General features: G+C 36.0%; 2 protein-coding genes across 2 annotated transcripts; one reads left to right on the top strand and one right to left on the bottom strand.

Annotated features, from left to right (window-relative positions):
• The first annotated feature begins 9235 nt into the window (after positions 1–9235).
• LOC145609632 (uncharacterized) lies at positions 9236–17080 on the top strand. Its single transcript, XM_081665087.1, has 9 exons — positions 9236–9754; positions 9861–10528; positions 11055–11131; positions 11220–11388; positions 13198–13286; positions 13408–13572; positions 13658–13735; positions 14725–14828; positions 16548–17080. Exons 2-9 carry the CDS (start codon positions 9901–9903, stop codon positions 16651–16653), a joined length of 1416 nt encoding a protein of 471 aa, XP_081521213.1. The 5' UTR covers positions 9236–9754; positions 9861–9900; the 3' UTR covers positions 16654–17080.
• A 602-nt stretch (positions 17081–17682) lies between these two features.
• Positions 17683–23207, bottom strand: LOC145609624 (uncharacterized). The gene is made up of 6 exons (XM_081665074.1): positions 22598–23207; positions 20162–20317; positions 19961–20089; positions 19626–19865; positions 19097–19261; positions 17683–18597 (listed from the first exon to the last, which is right to left on the bottom strand). The coding sequence occupies exons 1-6, from the start codon at positions 22916–22918 to the stop codon at positions 18091–18093; spliced, it is 1518 nt and encodes a 505-aa protein (XP_081521200.1). The 5' UTR covers positions 22919–23207; the 3' UTR covers positions 17683–18090.
• Positions 23208–25022: the final 1815 nt, after the last annotated feature.

The raw sequence follows: 25022 nt of genomic DNA, 5'->3' as shown, positions 1-25022 counted from the left end.
TCAAAAGAAAGGGTTTCCGATCTCCTTCGAAAGATAAGGGTTTTTCGACCTCTTTTGAAAGACAATGTTTATCTCCTCTTTTCGGGGGAGAAATTTATTAGTTTTGAATCCATGATATTAGATTTAATGGATTGTCGTGAAATTATTTCGTTGGTGAAAAAGTTATCAAGTTTTCGAATGCAAACAGATGAATCAGGGGAAAAACATCCTCACGGCCACAAAGAATCGTTAGATTGTCTCTCCAACAAGGCTGTATTTTCTAGCGATATAAGTGGAGATGTTCCACAATGCAAAATCTACTCGACGATCGTAGTTTTTATGAAGGAAAATTTTATTTGATAACGTCGAATCTAAAAAAAAAAAGTTTGGAGCATCACTACCCAAATGAAGTCTCCCCGTATGTAGAGATGGCAATGGATCGGAGGTGGGTCGAGTGATGCTTCATCCGCCTCCATCCACCAACGATCCATCCATCACCCGACCCATCCATCACCTAATTTTTTTTCATCCACATCCGATCCATCCGCCATCCATGGATGAATCGGGTGGATCTGGTGATAATTCGGGTGAAATAAATATATAAATATAACTTTTCATTTTCATAATTAAAATCAAGATTTGACAAAAAAAAAAGTGACCATTTTTATTAAAACTTTGATACATCTTTCTAATACTTGTTCCTTTTAACTAAATTAAAACAAATGTCAATTCCTAACACTACAATAGACATTAAATTATTAAAAAAGATATTTATTTTTATTTTTTTATATATAAATTTAACGGGTGGATAGATGGATGGGTCGGGTGATGGATCGGGTGATGGATTGGATGTATCATCATCCGTATCCGATCTGATTCGTCACCTGATCCATCCATCATCCATCCGTCATCCGCTTAAGTTCGGGTTTTCATCTATATATTTGGATCAGGTGGATGATTATCCATCAGGTTTGGATGATATTGTCACCCCTACCCGTATGCATTAATGGACACTTTTTCCCTTAATTAATAGTACTTGTATTATACTTGGTTTTATTTTGAAAAAAAAAAGTAAAACAAACGAAATATATATATATATATATATATATATATATATATATAAAAATAAATAAATAAAAATTGCAGTTAACGGGGATAAAATAGAGGAAAAGGGAATTAATAGACATTGACAATATCGGGAAGAAGAAGAAAGGAAAGAGGAAGAGAGAGAGAAATCGAAGATGGGACTGGTATGGCTAGAAGCAGCACTTCCACTTGGTATCATCGCCGGCATGCTCTGCATCATGGGCAATGCTCAGTATTACATCCACAAAGGCTTTCATGGCCGGGTATGTTTCTTCTCTTTCCCTCTTTTTTTTTTTAGGGTTTCTTAGATCTCATTCATCCATCTTCTACAATTCTGATTATTTGATTTTTGTCGCAGCCCAAGCACATTGGCAACGACTTGTGGGATGTCGCCATGGAAAGGAGGGATAAGAAGATCATGGAGATTTGCTCCGAAACTCAAAATCACTAATTTCTGGTACTTTTCCACCCATTAGGGTTTTTCTATCTTTATCATTTTCAATTCACTGTTTATGGCATCAAACAATTGCTCTTTCTTCTTCTTCTTGTTAATGTTTACATTGTCCGTCGATTTCTGTTTGACTATGCTATTTGGGATACAAATGATCAAATCTTCCGCTCTATTTTTTACTTCAACTTTACTTTTTATTCAAACCATTCTCCTACAATTCCATTTTGTTTCTTGCTCAATTTCACTTTTCACACATACACGGTTAGCATAGGTGTGTTCAAAGCCGCAGATTTCGCTGTCCCTAGCGTCGCAATGCAATGCTTGGATCTTCCCTTGTACCTTTTAAATAAGATTTTCTCAACCAATCTCCGAAAAGATTAATTTTGCTATGAATTATCTGGAGACGAAGATGATTTTGCGCCTTTTTCTCTGTCCTGCGTAATTATCCCTCTGTTCATTATTTGTTATTCTTTGCTGGTTGCTCTCAATATTATTGGGTTTGTTAGGATTTATATATTTCAGTTGGTTGAACGATGAAGTGAGTTTAAGCAGATTCCATGCAACTATATAACCATCCCATTACTGTATAGTATGGGATTTTCATAAGAGATTGAATTGTTTTGTTTGATCATAAATTGCTAATCTGCTAGAAGGAATTTAGAAAACGGTTTCCTTGTAACCATTTATCTGCACAGCCTTATTAGTATTTAGTAGGAGCAGCCAGTAAAAAAATTACTTTTGGTGAATAATTTGTGAAAATTGAGCAGACCATGCCCCTTTTTGAATTCAACATGGACCCAAGAGACATCTTACCTTCACAAGCTCCTCGAGATGTGACACAATTTTTTCCTTGAGCATTACATGTAAATATTCTTTGATTGCTTTGCTTCTCTTCTATTTACTGTGAGATTCTTGTCTCATGAAGAGTTTAGTGAGCAGAAAGTCTTTGACCAGGAGCACTACTCTTGAGTCTTGACGAATTTAGAACATTTGGAAGACTTTTTGTCAAGCAAGTTGGTTATGAGAATCGAGGACAAAAGAGTCATACTTACTTTCAAGTTGCCCCTAGAAGACACATTTCTTACGTAGGGATGTATAGAAGTATAGAACCACATTTTTTCTAGGATGCCATACTCTAATCACTTTGCTTTCTCCTCTATCTACTTACCCTGGAAAGCTTGTTCCCCCCCCCCCCCCCCCCCTCTTCCCCTCTTGATGGATGTAAAGAGTACATACAAGCGGAACTTATTGGGAGATAAAGAACAATGATAACCAATTGATGGACAATTGTTCCTTCTCTCTCTTTGCCATCCCCACTTCAATTATTTTGGAGGTTAGTGAAGATGTCCACAAGTCTACACTTAATTATTGGTAAATGTAGATGGAATCATAAAAATACAATGGATATAAGGTGTTAGCTTTTGCTGTCTAACAATTTTGCTTATGCTTTCTAGGGTACAAATTTATGTAAACATTCTATTTATTTGAAGCCGATACGTGAGCATGTAATGCACCCATTATTCTTTTCCTTGATTTGATTTTTACATTTTCTTCTGCGTGACATGGTTAAGGATGTTTGAAGAGACCGAGGGAGTGTTTGGGAAAGGATTTCATACCTAGTGTCCAATGCAGGTAAGGAAGACGAAATGAAGAGTTGTAGTAACATAGGGTGAGTGAATAATTGAATTTGTGGGTGTTTGACTACAAAATTCATGCTTTTTTGCTGGTTGATGAGCAGCTGACTTATACTATTACATTATTAGCAACGCTATTAATTTGATTGTTATAAAGGGTGAAACCAGTGATATGCTGTGCTACATGGACAGGGGTATGAATGTAGTATTGGGCGTGGGTGTAGGGACTGAGTGTATGGTATGACCCTTTTGAACTATATGGATATGGTACAGGCTATGACATTTATAAGATAGGTAGCCTTACGACATGGAGATAATGGAGTATCTGGAAACTGATTAAAAAACAATATGTTAAATAACTTTATTTGTTCAGAATCAATATGACATTGTCATGATTATTATTAGCAGGTGTGTAAATAATATAGCATTTTTTAAATAAGATAAAAGTCGTGCTTAGGATTAATATATTGATCTTTTAACTTTTCATTAGTCGTGTTTCTTTTTGACATTCCTACTTTTACCTGTCCTTACCCATCATATGGATGATGAGTCTACTTATACAATTTCACCGTACTTATTTATCTAAACAACTATCTTTCCTACCCAATGAGTTAAAAAAAAGGGACTCCCTTTCCACTAACTCTCATTTTCGTGGTACAATGTTGAAGGTGAATGACCTAATATTATCATCAATCTAAATCAAAGGGCTTTGCTTTCCATTCTCTCTCTTACACTATTGTACCAACACCTTATCCCTCGTTTATATGTTGACGCCACTTTTCCTTGTTGCCTTTCACTACTGGTGCCCCCTTCACTAGCTGCCTCCCCCAGTTCTGGTGCCCCCTTCACCTAGCCACCATTGCAGCCCTTTTTCTCTCCTCCTTTTGTCTCATGACCGCCATTGAAGCTCAAATTTAAGGTTTTAATGGCCAAATTTGACCTTTTAAAGCCATAATTGAAGATAAAAAAAGGTAATTTATCATTTTTAATCTCTCTGTCTCTCTCTCTCTTGAAATTGTTAGGGTTGTGCATTATTGGAGAGTATTTGCTTATTTTTTGGTCGGTTTATTAGGGGGTGGGTGGGTGGGTTTTGTTAGGATGGGGTGTGGTTTTGGGTAGGGTGTGGCTGAATTTGGTTGATTAGGTGGGGTGGTAAAGGTAATTTTATTTAGCGAATTCTTTGAAATTGTAACCTCCGCTAACACTATGATTAGATAGGATTTGGGGGAAAAGGAAGAGAAGGGAAAGTAGGGGATACATTTTTCTCTTATTTGGATAAGATACCGGGCAAGTGATAGGAAAGGAAGGGATTCATTTACTTTTCCCTTTAAATAAACTGATTTCCTCCGTTGGAGAATTGGAAGAAAAATGAATGCTCACTCTTTCCCTCTTCCCTCTTTTTCTTTCTCTTGCCTATCCCCATCACTATTGTTATCCAACTATAGTGTAATGGATGCCCTTTTGTGTATTATTGAGTATTATTGAGCTTTGTGTATCTAGGATCACACCTCTGTGAGCTGGGTTGTGTGTTCCAAGTAGCTTATTAAACATGGTCCAGATTGTTGAAGGCCACAGCGCGTTTGACAAATTTGGTAACCCACTAATTAAATCACATGCTAGAGAATGATTTATAGTGAGATATAGGGTTTACTTGGAAACACTAGACTTACAAATTGAAGCATTGATAGGCGAATATGAAGTGTACAGGCAAAAGGATTCTGGTTGTTGAATTGAATCTAATCCATTGAAATATATCAATGGTTGATGAGCTTTTTTTTTTTTTTTTTTTCTTTTTGCAAAATTAATGATGATCATTATTATCATTGTCATTTTACTGTTTTGTGGGCTATGTTTAGTATTGTAGACTTTTGATAGAAATTTAAAACTTGTTGGAAGTAGGCTAAATTGTATGGGAAAACTTTTGTTAGAACATGGGTTGCCTGTAGTTTAACATCTCTCCATCTCTGTCTACGTACCTTATTTGCGCGCTCTATTTAAAACTTGTACACATGCAATTAGGGAGAGTAACAAAAGGATTACAAAATGCAAATTTATTTTTGTATTATCCATCTATGTTTTGGTTTATCATCATGTGTACGCTTCTGCTATGTGAGATATTGTGATAGGGATTTCAACTTGCAGATGGTAAAACAAATACTTTGACATGAGCCTTAAAAGATCTAACAATTTTTTATTCATAATTTTAATAATCTGTTGGAATACAAAGTGAAAAGATGAGAGTGTAAACAGACTCGTATCAATATATGTAGAGCTTGTCAAACCCATTCTTTGGTTCATGTATAGCTGAGCTTTTAGCAGACAATTTACTTATGTATGACATAGTGTTGTTACATATCTGCAGGATGCTTTAGTTGGGGACTTGAAGCAATAAATTGAGCAGTCATGGGTTTGAAAAGCCAACCATGAGATTAGTATATCACCAACAACTCCTGTCCTTACTACTGTTGTTTTTTCTTTGATGTATGTATGTATTGATCAGGCGGACTGGTGGAGAAACCAATTTGATATTTGAATATGTCAGCAAGAATTGTGTGCTTTAATTATTGTTTGGGCTTTTAAATTTCGTTGTTATCAAATCTGAGGTTTTTTTTGGTATGTTAAATAATTGACAGATAAGTTTTCTCACATGAGAATTATTATTGTGGAATTTGTTTCAACTTGGGAAAATATGCTTGTTCTATATTCTGTCGTACTAGCAGGTTTAATGCAGAAGCAATTGTAGTCTTGTGCCCTAGGAAAATAACACATGTTTGGCTAGTGCTTGCTTATTACAGTTTGATGCTTCAACACTTTAGTCAGGGTTCCTTACTCAAATTCATAAATTTGATCAGAATTTCTAGTCATGTGGGCAAACTATAAGTTAGAGCATGTTAAACTCTTAAATGACGATTTCTTTTCAGTCATGCCATGAATGAAAGTGACACTGTTGCTTGGAAGCAATCTCTTTATGGTTGGAGTAAGATTGTGTAATTTATATTTTGGTTTGGCTTTGGCTTTGGCTTGAATGAAATCTTCTTTTAAGAGGGTGAGGGTAGTTATGATAAAAGTAGTCAAAACACAATGGGTCCTGGCTAGAAGCCAGTTAATGGTGTTCAGCATCGCTACATGTATTCAATTTCAACCATCAAAACAGTTTCATATTGATCATATAGTTAAGGAGTACCTATTATCTACATCAGTAAAAATACATGGCTAAAAACCAGTCATGCTATTTACCTTTACTTTACATGGGATACATTCAAATTTTTATCTTGAAAAGTGAGTGTGAAACGAACGTTGAGGAAGATGAAGGATATGGTCCCTTGACTTGAAATTAGTTGTTCAAAGTTTTTAAATTATAAAGATAGAGCTGATCTTTGAATATGATTTAATGACTATACTCTTATTAAATTGATTGACAGTTTCACATTAGACATTATTTACTCGCTAATTTTTAAGTAGTTTTTAGGCTCGAGCGATGTGCTAAAGGCTACACATACAATTGTTGGATGTGGTCCTTACATACAAATCTAATTTGTCATGTTTTGATTGGCTATAATGGATACTTTACTAATTGAAATCCTTATTTATATAGGTATAATTTTGGAAGCATGACAAGTAATATGGGGATAGCTTGGTGGCTAACACTTCAGTTTTTTGACTTAAATATTGTGGCATGTTGGTTTATATCTTGTACAATCCATATTTTTAAACACGTGAAATGAAATATTAATTGAGCAGTGTGCCATGTAGCATGCAGTCTTGTTTAAAAACATTTTTAAATAATGATGTGTCATATTGTCAATTTGTCATTAGATCTATATTACTTTATATCATTCAAAAATGAAATTTATAGAATATTTAACTTTTTTTGTGTCTAGTCACACCGTGTGACCAATTATTTTGGAGTTAGTTTGTTAGTGCTATTACTCACTCGATCAGGGGTTACTGTTAGGGGTTACTCACTCGGTCAATCAGGGGTTACTTGGTGTGTGTCAGCTGCCTCACCAAACTGCACACAAAAGCTGTTGTTTGTGAAGATAGCTTAAATTGAATCATATCTAAAACGATAACCATAATAAATTAGTAATAAGTTAGTAAACACAAATCTATAAACCTATATGAAACTTTATCTTTTGCTCTTGTAGATTTTTGCTAAATTACTACCCGTATTTTATTATTATTGTTATGATTGACTTAGGATTACTCTTTTCATATTTTATTACTTGTTTGACTTCTCTTTTGCGGCCGTGTTTTTTTATTTGCTCCTTTACATTTTTTTTGGAAACTTTCAATAGTATTTTATTATTTTCCTCCCTACTTATACCGTTATGCTTACTTTTGCTTTTTAAGATTTTTTTATTCTTCAACCAACACCACTTGTATAAATATTTTATTACCTTATGCTATTCCTTCTAAAAACACCACATATAGGGAAATAAAGGAAGTAATAAAATACGAAGAGTGTACAAACTTCTAGACACTTTAATATTTGAATTTTAATTATCATTTGTTTTAGGGGTTTTATTAGATAACCTGAATGGGGGTATGGATTCCCTCGGGGCATCAAGTGATTGAAAGGGGGACGCCAAAAGGGGATGAAACGCTACACTCGTGCAGTCGTACGACCTTTGACGACAAAGTTAGTGACTGGCAACAGAATTCTGGATAGAAAAAGTATAGAGAAGTGAGAGTATTTTTTTGGCATTGTACCTTTAGTAATTGTGTAATCCCCCTGCCATCATGGAAGTTATGGGATATTTATAAGGATGTGAGAGATCATGCTCTTAGAGTTTCATAACCTTGGAAGATCGGCTGCCCTATACGTGGTTGACACGTGTATTAGGGTTTGCTTTATGCTAGGCATGTTTCCTTTAATTAATGGACTTTGAGCCCTTCATTATCTGACATCTCTCTTTAAGCCACAGGTCATGTTCGTATTGCTCTTTTTTAGCTGAGCATGATGCCACATGTTAACTTATAATAGGCCACTTATCGGCCTCTTATTTGTCTATAAAGGGGGTTAAAATACTCCGAAAACGCCATTAATTTTTATGAAAAGAGCCTGACTCAAAAATAATTCAGGGGACATTTGGTTCCATGTGTTAGATTCAATTCTGGAATGAAATCTTTCACTATGTTATCTTTTTATTTGATACCTAAGGGAATGGAATGAACCAAACCCACACCCCCCCAAAGGTTTCTAAATCCTATACCTCATGGGTTTAAAATTCATACTTTTGACAACGCTTTTAGTCATTCTAAATCCATACCTCATATTTATATTCTGCAAACCAAATGCCCCCTTATAGTAATACAAAACTAGGTCAATTGACCATATTGGTATAAAAATTAGCACCGCCCCTTGTGACATACTGGTAAAAAATAATCGTCGGCGACATATCAGTATAAAAGTTAACAAGTGGCGACAAATTGGTATAAAAGTTAACCAAGTGGTGACATATTGGTATAAAAGATAACAAATGGCGACACATTGGTGTAAGATTAAAGTTAGCAAGTGACGACATGTAACCCTTCTAACTAGAATAATAAGTGCATATTGTACGCATGATTTGTTTTTATTCTTGTAACTTTATTCTATTGTTTTTCTGAACTTTTTTTTTTTTTTTTGCTTCAAAGATTCATTAAATATTTTTTAAACATTAATAAAAGTGAAAAAAAAAATCAAAAGAATAAAAAAAAGAAGGAAAAGGGGGAGGAAATATGAGAATATAGAGGATTAATTAAGATTAAGCATAGAAAATAATCTAGAAAAATTATAAGATTAAGCATAGAAAATAATCTAGAAAAATTTTATTGATATTAGAGTAACTTTTGCTCATTTTAAAATAATTTTATAACATATGTATAATATTTTATTATACATCTGATATATTTAAAAGTTTGTGTAGTCGAAATTGAAATGGGGAGGTTGGTTGCTTTGAGAAATTTGACAGTTGAAATTGTGAAATGAATAAAATTGAATTAAAAAAAAAAAAAAAAAAGAGGAATAAATATAGTAGTGGCTTAAGTTGACCAACATTTAAGATTGCGCAGTCCTGATTGGATTTGGTCCGCAGATTAGCGGCGAGACATATAAACGGAGATTGTAAAAATAAAAAGAGAAAATGCAAATTATAATTCAGGGATTTTAATTATTATTATTATAATTATTATTCGTGGGTAAATTAATTTGAGTGATTGTAATTGAAATTGTTCATCTTCCATCCTGTAAGAAAGAGAGTCGAAGCTGCTTTTGTTTTTCATTCTTCTCTCCTTTCTTCACTCCTTTCTTATTCTTATCTTACGAACCATTTTCAAACTCAATTCAATCGATCCTTTCTGATTTTCTTTTCATTTTCCCCTTTTTCTTCCCTGTTTCTCTATAAACCCTACAACAACTACCTCTCCATTTCTTTCATTTCCCATGAATTTCAATCTCAATTCATTAATTATCTGATTTTGGTATTCCCAATAATAATAAACATTGTGAATTGTGAATTGTGAATTGTAAATTGAGATTTTGCTGGACTTCGGAATTGAATTGTCAACGGCGATCCCTCTTTCTTTTCAGTCGCCCAACGGAGTTTCCCCCCTATCGCAGGTTTTTCTTCATTCTCCCTTTTCTTTGTTTTTATTTATTACAATTACAATTGCAATTTTGTATTTTTATTCTGATTTCAATTGTGATTTTCTGGGTTTCTGTTTAGGGTTAGGGTTAGGGTTCGGGTTGGAGTATCATCGGCAAGAATGGAGGCAACCGCTGGAAGTTCCGACGGGCACAGAGATAGAGATAGGGATAGAGATAGAGATAGAGGAAGCTCCGCTAATTCGAATTCTAGGCGTTATAGGCTGCATTTGTCTGCTTCCAATTTCATACGCTCCCCAGTCTCTGCTCTTTTAGAGTATTCCGGTCTATTACGGCCCCGCTCCACCGCCACCCACGAATCCGATTCTCTCATCCCTGCCACTGCCACCTCCTCTCCCAATATTCATGATTCTTCGTCTAATGGCGGTGAGGTCTCCATTAGGATTATTGGTGCCTCCGAACACGATCACGACCACCACCGTGTTGACCCTTCTACTACCACCTCTACCGGGGTGCAACTTCAACCATGCCCTACTGATCAGCCTCTGTCCGTGCCTGTTTCATCCACCGTGTTACATCCATTGGATCCCCAAGAGGATTCCTCCAGGGCTGCTGACACTCACTTCTCTAGCTCCTCTACTGATGCTGAAGCTGCTGATGCCGCTGCCGCAAACAATCGGGATGCTACTTATCAGAGGTATGACATTCAACAGGCTGCCCGATGGATCGAGCAGGTTCTTCCTTTTTCGTTGCTCCTACTCGTTGTCTTTATCCGCCAACATCTACAAGGTATAATCTTTTTCCTCTGCCAAATACAACTACCACTCTTTTGATTTATTAACTAATACTATGGTTTCCACTTAGCATACTCCTAATTTGGGCAGAAAGCCTTTCAAGAATGCAAGTGCATTGTGCTTTATGCATAAAATGTTTCTCATGCTCACTTTTTTTTTTGGTCGTCCTTTGTGCTTTGTACTGGCACATTCAAAGTCTCTCTACTTGTGAATAGGACGATTGTTATAGTGACTTAGTGCCGTGGTCAGCATTATCATATTAGTCAATTTTCTAGATGCCTTAGTTTCAACGATAGCTTTCTTGGTTACGATGTCTAATGTCAGTGTTTGTTTTTAGTACCTCTTTGTTCGTCTAGATCTTTGTAACTTTCATCTAAATTACTCTCTTTCTTCATGACTGTTAAATGGAAGGAATATTTATTTGAATATGCTGTTTGTTACAGTGCTTTGTGCTTGAAAGGTTCGCATTGCTTGCATTTTGTATATTGATGTATGGTGTTCAACTTTTGTGTGGAATGCAGGTTTTTTTGTTACAATTTGGATTGCTGTTTTTATGTTCAAGTCTAATGACATCCTGCGTAAACAAACTGCTCTTAAGGTACTTGAATTTTTTGGATATTTGTTGACATGCCTGGCTTATGCTTGCTACTCAATGTTATATATGACGTTAATTCTTGCTGATTCAGGGAGAGAGGAAGATTCCTATTCTGGTTGGCACCTGTATTTTGTTCACACTTCATGTTGCTGGTGTTTACTGGTGGTACAGAAATGATGACCTTCTCTATCCATTGATCATGGTACCTCCAAAAGAGATACCTCCCTTCTGGCATGCTGTTTTTATCATCATGGTCAATGGTGCGTGCTAACCCTTATTAGTTCCTGCATCTTTGATACTGTGAAATTTAGAAGAATAGTTATTTATGATGCCTTTAATGCCATTTATGTGCAAAGTATAGGGTTTTTTTTTGGTTAAATGTGTTAAAAGTTTATGTTCATGGTTTATTTTTTTTTTTTATTTTTATTTTTTTATTTTTTTATTTTTACAGTACTTGTATTACACTTTATTTATAAATTTGACACAGTGATATGCTAATGGATTAGGTAACTCTTGTCTGACAACTTACCGTGAAATTGTGATCAGTTTGTTGTTCATGTTCTTTCACTTCATATGTCAGCAACATGCATCTTGATAGATGATATGTGATTTTTTATAATGATTTTGGCTGCTTAAAGCCTCTAATTGGTTAGTTTCTGGGAGCCATTGATGAAAAATCTATTCATTTCTGTTGAAATTGTTCCTGAAGGAATGATTTTTTCAAGTGCCTCTTTTCATTTAAGTGATGTTGGTTGCTTAAGCTATGTTGTCTATCAAGAAGCAACTTGGTAGAGTTACAATTGTTATATGTTAATTTTACGCAGTTTTCAGTATGTTCCAGTATGTTGACCAAGTGTGGTGAAGCAATTCCCTTGTTGATATTTGTTGTGGCTCTTAAGGTGTATTGTTCGATACACTTGTTAAGATTGTACTTTGCGGTATTTTCATTAACATGGGTGGCTAGCAGTTTCCAATGTATGATTTTAAGAAAGAAATGATGATGAATAAGAAGGCTCACTTTTATATATACCTTTAACACAACAATATCTTACTTAAATATATAACAATCTGTCAGAGAACAATTTGCTGCCATTTATTTTATTTCCATTCCCAAAAGTTATTTACGGTAATCGTTTGTACACAAGTTAAGCTTGTGTGTGTGTGTGTGAGAGAGAGAGAGAGAGAGAGAGGGGGGGGGGAGGGGGAGGTGGAGGGGGAGAGGGAGAGGGAGAGGGAGAGAGAGATGTTGGTGTGGTGAGGGAGTGTAAGACATATGTGGAAAAAACAAACGAGGGTGTTAAAAGGTAGATTGATCATTGGTGTAAGTAAAAAGGTGAAAAATGTAAGAGAATGGGTGAAATTGTGTAAATATTGCGGGGTCAGGTAGTTTATGAGGTTTGCTAAAAATTGAATAAAGTAAAGAACCTCTAGGAACATACTAAAATTGAAAGCTTAAAGATCTTTTAAGATTGGAGATACTATGTCTTTCTAAAAATTAGAAGAGGGGAAATCAAAGAGAAGAATATTATCAAACAGAGTTGTGACAGGAGCAGCTTTACGATCAAGTCTTATCGTTTCCAGAGATTATTACCAATGAGGCGATTAGCTAAATGATAATGGTCGCACCAAATTTTTTTTTCCCCTACTTTTACAAGAGCCCTAATATTGCAACAAAATTGGTTTTAATTTAAGAAATTTAGAATTTTCTACTCAAACCCTATATTTGATTTTTCCTGAGTTGTTCCTCTCCTCTATATTGATCTGCTAATTATTGACAGTTAATTTCTTTGGGTTTGATATGCTAACTTGATCACTCTTGGTTGTGGGCCATAGTGATTTGATTGAGCCAATAACCACGACTTAGTTCAGGCGCATATTATGAGGGATTTAGGATACACTGTCACAAACTTTTTGTTGAAAGCAAAATAGAATTGACTTGGCAAGGGGGCTCCTTTTGGCTGGCCTTTTGTATCTTCTGGTTTTAGTCGTGTGCTCTTGGTTTTGGTAGCATTTTTGATCTTGTGAGTTTTGATTGTGTTGGGTAAATAATGTGCATTTTATTCTTTCAGACACCTTGGTCCGCCAGGCAGCTATGGTCGCCAAGTGCATTCTACTCATATATTACAAAAACAGCAGAGGAAGAAATTACCGTAGGCAGGTGGGATGTCACTTATACTTGTTTAAGGTCTTTCACATTTATAAGGTTTATAATAGCTTTATTTGCATTCTTTTATGTGTGCTGCATCTAGGTTTCTGATTGCTCTGTATTCTCTTTCCAGGGGCAAATGCTGACTTTGGTTGAGTATCTTTTGCTACTGTATCGTGCATTGCTGCCAACTCCAGTTTGGTATAGGTTCTTCTTGAACAAGGAATATGGAAGCCTCTTTTCATCTCTAATGACTGGGTTGTATTTGACTTTTAAGCTCACTTCTGTTGTTGAAAAGGTTTGTCTTTTGCTGTAATGCTTTCTATGTGCTTGAAATTGTCCTTGGAGTGTCTCTCATGCATTTCTTTTTTCCTGACTTACAGGTGCAATCATTCTTTGCGTCAGTGAAGGCATTGTCGCGTAAAGAGATCCACTATGGAGCTTATGCAACTTCAGAGCAGGTAATTCAGATACTCGTATTGATATCTACATTTATGTTAAAAAAGATATATCTTTTATTAAGAGAGGGCTGGGGGTTAGAATGAAAACCCTGTTGATTGTGTCTGTTGGGCTATTTGGCGCCCCTTGGCCTATTTTATTTCTCTAGGCTTGTAGCGCTATGCAATGAATCAATCAATCAAAGCTTTAATCCCGTAAGTAGGGTCGGCTATATGAACCAAATTTGATTATTCCGTGTAGTCATTGACAAAAATCTTCCTCCTCCATCCCTTACGATCCAATGCTTCATCCTCATGTAAATCCATATACTTCATATCCTTCCTAACCTCTTCCAACCAAGTCATTTTCGATCTTTCTCTCTCGCGTTTAACCCCTCCATGGTCCCACTCTTCGAATCGGCGTGCCCTTAGGTCTTTGTCTTACATGCCCAAACCAATGTTGGTGATTTTCTCTTAGTTTTTCTGCAATGTCTACCACACCTTCTTTCTTGCAAATAATCTCATTTATGATTCTATCTCTTAGAGTGTTCTCGCACATCCACCCTTAACATGTGCATTTCTGTAACCTCCATATTTTTAATGTGCTCCTTAGAAGCCCAACATATTGTACCATAGAGCAATAGTGGTCTTATGGTCTGATGGCAGTCCTGTAGTATATTTTTTTCAACTGTAAGGGGATGCTTCAGTCACATAACACTCCCATGGCACTATTTCTTGTAGTGCTATGCAAATCTTAAAATTTAGGTTATAAGGAAGGCTGTAATGCAGGGTATACCTGAAAGATGTTTTGTTCTAACTTGGACGGATGTGAAAAGTTAGATTTGCGAACTGTATTGTAAACTTCATTTTATGAAAGTGGAACATGCTTGAAGGAATTGTGTTCGAGAATCAATAAGCTTCATACGTAGTATTTGATTTCTAAGGAAGTGCTTCTTCATGTCTATATAATTCTCTTAATTTATCTTGTAATCTATCATGATGTATAACTGTAGGTCACTGCTGCTGGAGATATGTGTGCTATCTGTCAGGAGAAGATGCATGCTCCAATCCTACTCCGTTGTAAACACATTTTTTGCGAAGATTGTGTGTCAGAGTGGTGAGTTTTCATCAACTGTTTTTATTGTACTTTTGCCTTTGTTCTTTTGGATTTATGCATTCTCAATAATATATAGACAGATATGAGTTTTATTTTTGACTTGGCCTTGGGTTTTTACATGTGTGTGACCCTGACCTTCAGTGCATGATTAAGGTTTTCATTGTTAGTTGAGATTGTAGCAGTATTGTAGCTATAAAGGTCTTCAGTGCTGTATGCATGATGACATAAACGTATTATGTGAGTATTTTGACAGTAACAAATGTCAAACTGATTCGCTCCATTTTTTTTTTTTGGGGGGGGGGGGGGGGGAATTGGAGAGGCACCAATAGAAAATTAAGTTCAAGATGCTAGAGTAGGTTTCTTATTCTGTAGACGGCCACAATGGCTGGACTTGTTATCTTTCCAAGCTGCAACAGTAGTAATAACAGAGTTGCCGTTAACGGTTAACTTTTGAGGATTTTGTCTGTGACAAACAGAAATAAGGATGCCTTTAGGTGACCATTGGTTAGGACATTAAGGTCATACCCTTTTCACCTTTAAAAAAGTTTCAGGTCTATTTTTTTGTTCTCTACACTTGATTTTTACCAAAGTGAGACTATTTATGCTGATTAAACGTTTTATTACTAACTGAAACTTGGTTTGATTTAAGAAGTTGATTTTTATTTATTAATAGTGATTTTGACTAATTAAACTGATTTTTATAATTTAAGAAGTTGATTTTTATTTATTAATAGTGATTTTGACTAATTAAACTGATTTTTATAGAGAAACTGATTTTTTCTTGTATAAGCTTATTAGTAGTAGATTATCTTCTTTAGGTGAAGATAACAGCCCCTAAGTTAACTGTTAAGAGCTAGTAATTTCACTTTACCCTTACCAATAAGTATAGATGAATTTGATTCCAACAATATCGTCATTTAAATTCTGTTCTTTCCCCTTGATGTTATGGTTTTGTGTGTATATTGGTATCAATTTAATTCGCGACCCTCGTCAAACCATTCTTTTTCCTGAAGCTCAACTTCACTCCTCATATTTTTACCATTGTCAATCACGTGAAGAATCAATGCTATGGAAGCTCTTTAATCCCTATGCTTTAATAACATTTATTTCAGGAAATCCTTTGAGCTATACTGATATCTTATAGCATAGTGTTTCGTTCAATTAACATATACTTTATCTGTAAGGGTATAGTATCTGGGTGTTTGAGCATCAAGCATTAGCTCTTGAAGTGTGTGTATGTTGGTGTGTGTGTGTTAGTATTTGTTTCTTGAGGTGATGTTAAAAACAATGAAGAAAAAAAAGAGCGGAACTAGCTTTTATTTATAAACAATGGGTGTTTATTTGTTCTTGCTATTATATCTACTTCGTTGCTGATCATGATATTTGAAATGATGCTTTCCCCCATTGCATCTCTACATATACTTTTATTTTGCAAGTCTTTTGAGATTGCTTTTTAAACTGTTATTTTGGAAGTAATTTTTCCAACAAAACTTGGCTAGTTAGAGACTGAGGTTTTATTGACCTTTTAGACTTCTCAATTGGCTTGATCTTCCATTATTTCTTTGGTTGACATGCTATTACTCTGATATATACTTGCTGAGGAGGGAGGGGGTGGAGGGTTTAAGAAAGGAGAGAACTTTTAAAATTTGCTGAGTATAATTTACTAGGGAAATGTTCAGTGGATGTGCAAGTTTGTTTATAATCTGGTTCCTTTTTCAGGTTTGAGAGGGAGAGAACATGTCCTCTATGTAGGGCTTTGGTGAAGCCTGCAGATCTCAAATCATTTGGTGATGGATCAACTAGTTTGTTCTTCCAGTTATTCTGAGCAAGGAGTTTTTCTTCCTTGAATCCTTGCTTTATTGAAAAGCCAATAATCAAGCACTTTCGTGATTCATTCAGAACCAAAAGAAACTGCATTTTAGCTGCACTGCTGGTTGTTGGCTACAGGAATCTAAGCCACTGATTGACACATAACTCGACAGGGTCTCTGTTTATATGTTGTATTAAAAACATCTACTTGTAACTAAGTTAGCTCGTAAATTTATAGAGAACGCGTACATTAAAACATTGTATACAACTGTGCAATCTCCAGTAATGGAAGTTTTCTGAAGGAAACATTATTGTGCATCCTCTGTCACTTTGTTGCTGAAAAGTTACCTCTCTATTGGTTTTCTTCAGTGGTTTAACAAGAGTTGGAAATTTAGTGAAACAATCCTTATTATTTGGTGAAATACTGGAGCCTTTCTGTTCAAGGTATGCACTGACTATTGCGATAGTGTGGTGCAGACTAAACTGGTTTTGCTGTGCTGACATCTCAATTTATTGTTTAATGCTTGACATTGTGGTATATGCACATAGCCACATAGACAGGCATGAGTACAGAAATGTAGATACGGGTATATTCACGATAACGTGTAAAAAGGAAGTATATTAAATACAGTATTTTGTCATTGTGATTGAAAAGTGATGCGATGTAATATACAATGTAGCAGCATATTTTGAAAATAACGAGACTCAAAATATCACTATCCTACCAAATCAAAATGTTGAAATCTGTTTTTCACCTTACTTTTAAATTTTAACAATGGTTTTTAAGGGCATCTCCAATGGTTTCATAAAATTGTGCATATAGCTTAACTTGACAAAAGGTGAGTTATAACACATTTAGCTTAATGACTCCACATCAATCAACACACCAATTTCATTAAATAGGGTTGAGCAAGTCTGCTTGTTTTCTTACAACCACACCTTTCAATGGCGAAGCAAGTTTTTTCAAGTAGCAGAAGATCAAGCTAAAACAACAATGCACCATTGTAGCTATTGGTTGTACAATTGTACCAATTACTAGAGGAAATCGTCAAAGAAGTTGCTTCCATGAAATACAAAAAACACGATAAAATACCAGAAAGGTCAAAGGAGTTTAGTTTCCATTCAACTCAACTAGAGGAGACAGGAGAAGCCAAGAAAGCTTTAAACAAGCTGTGCAAAATTATAATCAAGCTTTTGAACTTCTCCCTTACAAAAACTGAAGAGTTCTAGCCATGTTGGAGAGCATTATATAAGCCAAAATAAGATTAGATACATTATTTAACAAAGTGGGAAATTGTTGACCCAGGCAATACCTCCCAAAAGAATTGATCAAGAAAAAAATGAAAGAAAAAAGGGGTAGGGGCAAAAATAGTAAAAAGGGCAATATCTATGGCCTATTGGCTACCGGCTACCCAGAGGCATCCGTAAGGTGACAGAACGGGGCATTTTATTATTAAGGAGATGAAGCCGGAGGTCTGTGAGGAGCTTCACCTGTAGCAATTTGTGGTTCACCATAACAGGAAACTTTTATTTCTCCATCAGACAACACTAATTGTGAAGTCGGAACTTCTGAGGATTCTGTCCTTTCGGGTGAGTAGCTGTTAGGGAAAATCTTAGGAGGTGAAGATGGAGATATGAGTAATGATGAAGTGATGTCAGATACCTCTTTAGGAACTTCCTTTGTGTGTTCCTCTGGAAAGTCGAGGGAGGAAACTTTTGGAAGAAAACTTGGGGATATTGGTGATGTTGGGGTACTCGACAGCACCTTGGCCTCATCAATAGAGAATGGGTAAACTTCTGTGACTTCTTCAGCACCTTCATCTAAATAGACAACATCTTGCATTGTCAGTTGGTGATATTCAACAATTTCTCTGAGAAACCGATTTTCACGTGCATATACAGAGTTTTCATGAGCCAGACGAGCCTTCTCAGCTAAAAGAGTTTCCAGCTGTAGACGTATCTGATAATAAAGAAGCATAAGAATTTTTATTATTACAATGTCAGGCAAAATAACAGAAGTGATGAATCTCATGGAACATGCTATGAGCATTAAACTATAAATGCATGCTTTCATATAGATGGGCAAATGTAAGAATACTTATGTGCTTGTTCAGAACAAGGTCATAAGTTGAGAAAATGGTAGTGTCGTAGTGAGTAATTAAATTGTCAAGGAAAATTTCATGTGAATGCTATTATATTGCACAATCATTTATTCCCCAAAACATGGTTTTTCTACATTAATTTTCGTTTACCAAAAAAAAAAAAAAAAAAAAAAAAAAAAAAGAGAAAAAACAGAGGGAAATCATGTACTTGAGAGTGTAGATGTAATACACATATATTATTCTCTAATATTACACTCATTAGTAATTACCATTTTTATATGACCTTATACCAAGCAGGTTAAAAGCTAAATGATCTTACTGAAAGTTCTTGATGAAACACTAAGAAGTGAGGCATACCAGATCATCATCAGCAGGGTTGTCTCCTTTCTCTCGACTCTCTCGAAGTCTCTTATTTTCTTCTTCTAGTTGTGCACAACGCTCCTTTGCAAAGGCTAAATCAGCTTTCACGGTTTTAAGCTCCCGTAGAAGAACTTTTGCTTTGGCAGCAGTAGCCATTGCAACCTGTAAACCAAATAGAATATAAAGTGATGCTCTTCACTAAAAAGATGGTAGGATGTAGATAAACCTAGTTCCACTAAGTACCATAGTGAACCAGCTCAAGCCTCAAGGCCATAAGTGAAAGAATTGTCCTACAAGACTGAACCTTTTTCAGATCAAAATATCTACTGCTCACTCACCCTCTTCATTTTTTCTTCAAATTGATAAAAATGAACCAACTGTAAAGTGTTTTAAGTTTCATTAAGCCAAAAACTAAGATGAGAGATAAAACTAAGCAAGGAGTTTCAGAAAGGCAACACTATCTCTAGTTGTATTTCATTGTTCCCGCAATAACTAGCAATACACTATTACATATTTGGCACCTTACGTCGCGAGAAGCTTTGAGTTGTGTTTCTTGATTGTTTAGTGAACTTGTCTGCACAGGCTGAAGAACTGGTCGCTGCCATGAAGTGTTGTGCACAACAGTTGCCTGATCAGGAGTATCTGAAGTAGTGCCTCCTCTTCTACGAAGTTGGAGTTTGCGTGTTTCTTGAATGAAATCAGCTGTCCTACTGCGAGTTTCTTGAATAATATCAGCAGTCTTGTGCTCCATGATTGTACGACCTTCCTGCAAAGTGAATAATAAAACAAAAAACTTAAGACAGATGACAAGCAGAGGTAGAAAATGTGTGAAGCCAGAAAGTGAGGCAATAGGCGAACAACCTCAAAAGCGTTGCCAAGGGTATCACCAAGGTTATTAAGGGAAGAAGTAATGGCATCGATGCGCTTCCTCAATCGAGCATTATCTATCTTTGAGCCAGTCTGTGAAGACTGATGATGGGATTGGTAGATCTGTAAAGATAGAAAAAGGTTAATTAGAAAATTCTAGTAGCACAAAAAGAAAAATGCAGTAAAAGCAGAGACCTGATTATCCTCATCATGAAGTTGTGACTTAATCTTAGTAGAAGACTGAAATTGCTTATCCTCTTCATCAAGAATTGATTTGGCCTTCCTGGCCAGGATACCCCAAAATCCATCTTTAGGGTCTTCTGAGTCTTTCACTGAACTGCTCTCGGATCCCTACAGTATTATAACAATGAAAGTAAGTAACAATTGGTTATAAAATACAAGCAATGAAGTCTATGGCCTCAGATAATTGCACCAGCTGCCCACAAAATCAAGTAGCAGGACTTCGTGTCATGTGATACTTCCTAGTATGTAGCTGTCAAGTTTGTCATGCATTGTCTTTAGCATTAATTTTTGTCTTGTGTCAGAAAGCTGGTAGAATCATCCAGTTTCTAGCAGTTGATTGGTGTTTTAGTGGTGTGCAGTCAAGTAAGGAAGCCACCATATAAATGCATTGTATTATTTTTCATTAGAGTTTGAGACAAAATGAAAAAAAGTTGGGTTGCAGAAATTTTGTGTTCTTGCAACATTCAATCAATCAGATTATTTATGAGTACAAATATATTGCGTCTTCATGAAATCAGGGCTCAAGTTCGACATAGCTCGACCTCTCTATAACTTTCAAGCATTCGATGTACATGTAATTCTCTTTTCGCAAAATTTTTAAGCTTAAATCTTTAGCATAAAAGTTTTCAGAGTATTTAGTTCTCACTATGTAGTTGTGTATGTCAAGGAAAAAAATGACCACAGATACAACTAGTCCTGCTCCTGCATTCATCTAATGGAAGCAATAGTGTATCCTCTGAGAAATTGCAAGGACACCTACTTACAGGGACAATAAAAATAGACGCAACAGGTTCTGTGAAGAATGAAGCATGGGATACATGCAATTGGTTATTTCTAAATTATTACAAATGTGAATGATTCCATTAAGAAGTCTATTATTTATTTGAGCTCTTGTGCTGACATATGGAAGCTACTACAGTAGAAAGCTAGAGATGCACAATCACCAATGGATCCAGGAAATATATACTCAGCAAGGCTATGTATGAAACAAAGCGACAAAAGAAAAACCAAAACTGAATGCAACACCGAGTCAAGAAGATTGCGATAGGGACAGGAGAACCTAAACACTTTTACCTCCATTCACCAGTAAGACAAGTGCATTTGTAAGATGCTCTAGCCTCTAGCCAAGCAGCAGGAGGTACATAAGCTATATCAATTTAGATAATGCACATGGATTTCAAAGAAGTCCTATTCTTATGATGTCAACTCTTCCACCAGCGGATATGATATTGCCTGTAACATACTGCAATCGAAGGAATCACAGAGAGAAATACTCCTTCCATTGAAAGAAGAGAATGAATCTTGGCAGTGTCTGGCAAGGGAACAAATGCAAGCTGCACAACTTGTGGAAGAAGTGGACACTCTAGAAATAAATGCTGGACAGTTATAGGATATCCCAGTTAGCATCCCAAGAGTCAAGACCAAAAGGATAAAAAACCCAAGGGAAAAGAACAGTTCAGCAATTCTAGAGGTGGTAGAAACAGTGGGTGGAATAGTGGAAGCAAAACAGGCAGAGGTGGAAGCAAATAAGCTGCCAATGCACAAGGCCAAGGTAAATCAAGCTCAAGCAAAACAATTGGAATGATCGACTGATACTCAGCCCTATATCGCTCTGATTCATCCCTCTCCCCCATTCTCCTCCCTAAAAACACCTTATCTTCCTAAGTGAGGGTAGCGATGCACTTTTGGGGTTAGTAAATGCTAAGTATGGGATTGGGCCAAGGCACAACACATAAGTGTTAGGGTGTTGGATGACGGATCTCAGCCAAGGGACAACCGTGTTGTAGGCGTGTGGCATGGGCACAAGACATACACAAGGACAAGGCATAAAACCACCTCATCCATAAAAAAACCTGTTTTTGGCAATCGAGGTTAGTGTCTTGGCTTACCTTAGGGCCAAAGCAAAGGCAAGGAAAAGACCAAGTCGCCAAGAGAAGGCAAGAGAGGGGAAGGCATCTTAAGACATGATTAAGTATGGACCAAGGCACCAAGTAGGACTCTCAAGGGAAAGGCATGGTGTCTAGCAGTTGGTAAGTGCTTTGGTGGTGTGCTGTCAAGTAAGATTGTAAGACAGCCTTCATAAAAAAAGTGTTGTATTGTTGCTGATTAAAGCTCGATATGAAATGCAACAAAGCTGGATTGATGATATCTTTGTTCTTGCTACATTCAATTAAATTAAATATAAAAATGCAGATGGAACGCTTGTCATTAAAAAGAAGCATAAACTTTTAATTGGGAATTACAGGACAAACAAATTGGGAATTGCAAAAAAGTTGAATTCAAGAACAACAAGTATCCCTTATAGGAAGCAAAGCATAAACCAACTTTTAATTGCGAATTACAAGACAAACAATGGTAAGAAAAAAATCCAAGAAGGAAAAAGAGTACCTTTGAAAAGGAAATGGATCGGAATTGTTGAGAATTACGAAGGGAGAGAGGAGGAGGTTCAGCGGCAGCGGCAGCGGCAGCGGAGGGAGATGCATAAGCAGAACCATAGCCGGAAGAATCGCGGTGCGCGGCGGAGGCTCGGGTGGCTCTGGCAGCCAAGGATCCAGCAGAATCATCATCATCATCATCATCATCTTTATCTTTTTTCAATTTAAAAGAAGAATTGGTTCTATTGTTATGATCATGATCAAATTCTTCTTCTGGGTATTCCTTGAAAGTGGTAGACCTGCTTACACCCCCAGCTCTCCTTCTATACGCCATTTCTGAATTCCAAATAATCGATCAAATCAACGAACCCTAATTTTATGAAAGAATTACTCAAGAATCTGGAAATGAAGATGAAACCCAGATCATATAATTGGGAAATTCAATTCAATGCCCGCCAAAAGAAGAAGAAAGCGGTTAAATTGATCATAATAATAAAGTTGTGATTGAGTTTCCAAATCCAGGTTGTAAGTTGTAACTAACTGCCCAGACAAGCAACATACAAAAAGATCAACCCCAGGTTGGGGACTAGGACTACTATTTTTCCGGTGCTTCTTTTTTTGCCAAAGTCAACCCCATTTTCCTCCTCATTACATCCCTGCCATACACCTCCTTTTTGTATCAACACGTTTCTTTTGTCCGTAACCCTATGCAAAACTACTATTTCTTCCTTTTATATTATTTACGACCACCCCTTTACTTTCTCCAAAGAAATGGTTAATCGTTGTAAATAATATGAAACACGACTAATATTACAATATAACACTAATGTCAATTACATTAGTAGTTAAGCCTTGCAATAATATTTGATTGCTTGAATCAAATCCTATTAAAATTAATGGGTAAACTTTCTTAAGCCCCACTTAGAGTGTATGACCGATTTCAAAAAAAAAAAAAAAAAAAAAAAAAAAAAAAAAAAAAAAAAAAAAAAAAAAAAAAAAAAAAAAAAAGAGTGTATGACCCAATTTTTATATTATTATTATTATTATTATTATTATTATTATTATTATTATTATTATTATTATTGAAACAATTATTATTATTATTGAAACAATTATTAATTGTTGGAATGGAGGTAAAGTGTTTAGGTTAAGCCTGTCTCTTTTGTAGCTGGAGCTGAAGCTGACAAGGGCCCCAGCACTGCTGATCAGCTTGATCCTTCAGGTGAAGCCTAGGAACTTAGGCAGTTGTCTTTAGAATCTTGCGGATCAACTTGCGCTTAATTTCTGACTTGCCGCTTTTGAATTTTTTCCTTTTGTTTTTGCTTCAGCTTGCCTTGATGTACAAACTTTCTATTTTTGTCTTGTACGTAATTCGGCAGCTGTAATTTTCGGCTGCCGATGTTATTATCTTGTTTCTGAAACTTTTAATTTGCCGTAGCTCGGAATTCGAGCGTACTTCTCATGAATCTGATGCCTTTTCTTCCATTGCTTGTGTATTTGCTTTTATGAATTTTCGAAAACTCGCAAAAAATTGCTAAGTAAAAATCTTTGGCTTGGAAGATTTTAGCTGAAGATAATTTGTACTTGAATTGTATGCTTATTGCCCCCCAAAAATCTGAAGACCTTGTCTTCGGATTTCTAAGATGACTGCTTGTCCTTTTTGATTCAGACGAAGCTTTTAGTGTTAAAAGAATTTCTAATACTTCATGCTATTATTCTTGGTTTTCTGTCTATCCCGAGCAGGGCCTTCAACATGTGACATCTCTTTGGTTCCTCGAGATTGTTGGGTGTGATGGTTTAACAACACTTCCGGATTGGATTAGCTGCCTCTCATTGCTTCAATGGCTCAGCATTAGAGAATGCTCTAAATTAATGGAGTTGCCAGAAGGATTCGTACATCTTAGCAAGTTAAAGGAGCTTGAGATCACTGCATGTCCAAGACTGAGCAGAAGATGCCGAAGGCCCCAAGGTGAGGATTGGCTTAAGATTCAACATATTCTCAGTATTATAGTCAGGGAGAGTCATCGGGACAATGCTTGATTTTGCAGGATAAAACTTACCAAACATAACAATATTCCTCACAAAAAAATTACTGTTCCAATTTGTAGTTTAACTTTGCTTTGTATGCATTAAGTTTTAACAAAATTACCAGCTTAACTACCCAAACAGAGGCGTGCCTTTTCTTCTTTAAAATCAATCAGCTTCATGTTGGTAGTACAGCGGCTAGAAAGATCAATAATGTAAGGGAAATATTAGATGATATTGCAAATGAAGGGAGGGGGGATATATTAGATGATATTACAACGGCTACAGATTAATTGAGTATATAAGTAATATAACACTTCTTAAAAAGTAACAATAAACTATGGCGGGGTCGCATCAAAAAGAAAAGATACGAGTATGTAAAAGACAAAGGTGTAGCTGCTACTCATGTTGCC

Source organism: Chenopodium album, chromosome 3 (assembly GCF_948465745.1).
Source record: "Chenopodium album chromosome 3, dcCheAlbu1.1, whole genome shotgun sequence".
Taxonomy (NCBI): Eukaryota; Viridiplantae; Streptophyta; class Magnoliopsida; order Caryophyllales; family Amaranthaceae; genus Chenopodium; species Chenopodium album.
This window is presented reverse-complemented; position numbering and strand designations above follow the sequence as displayed.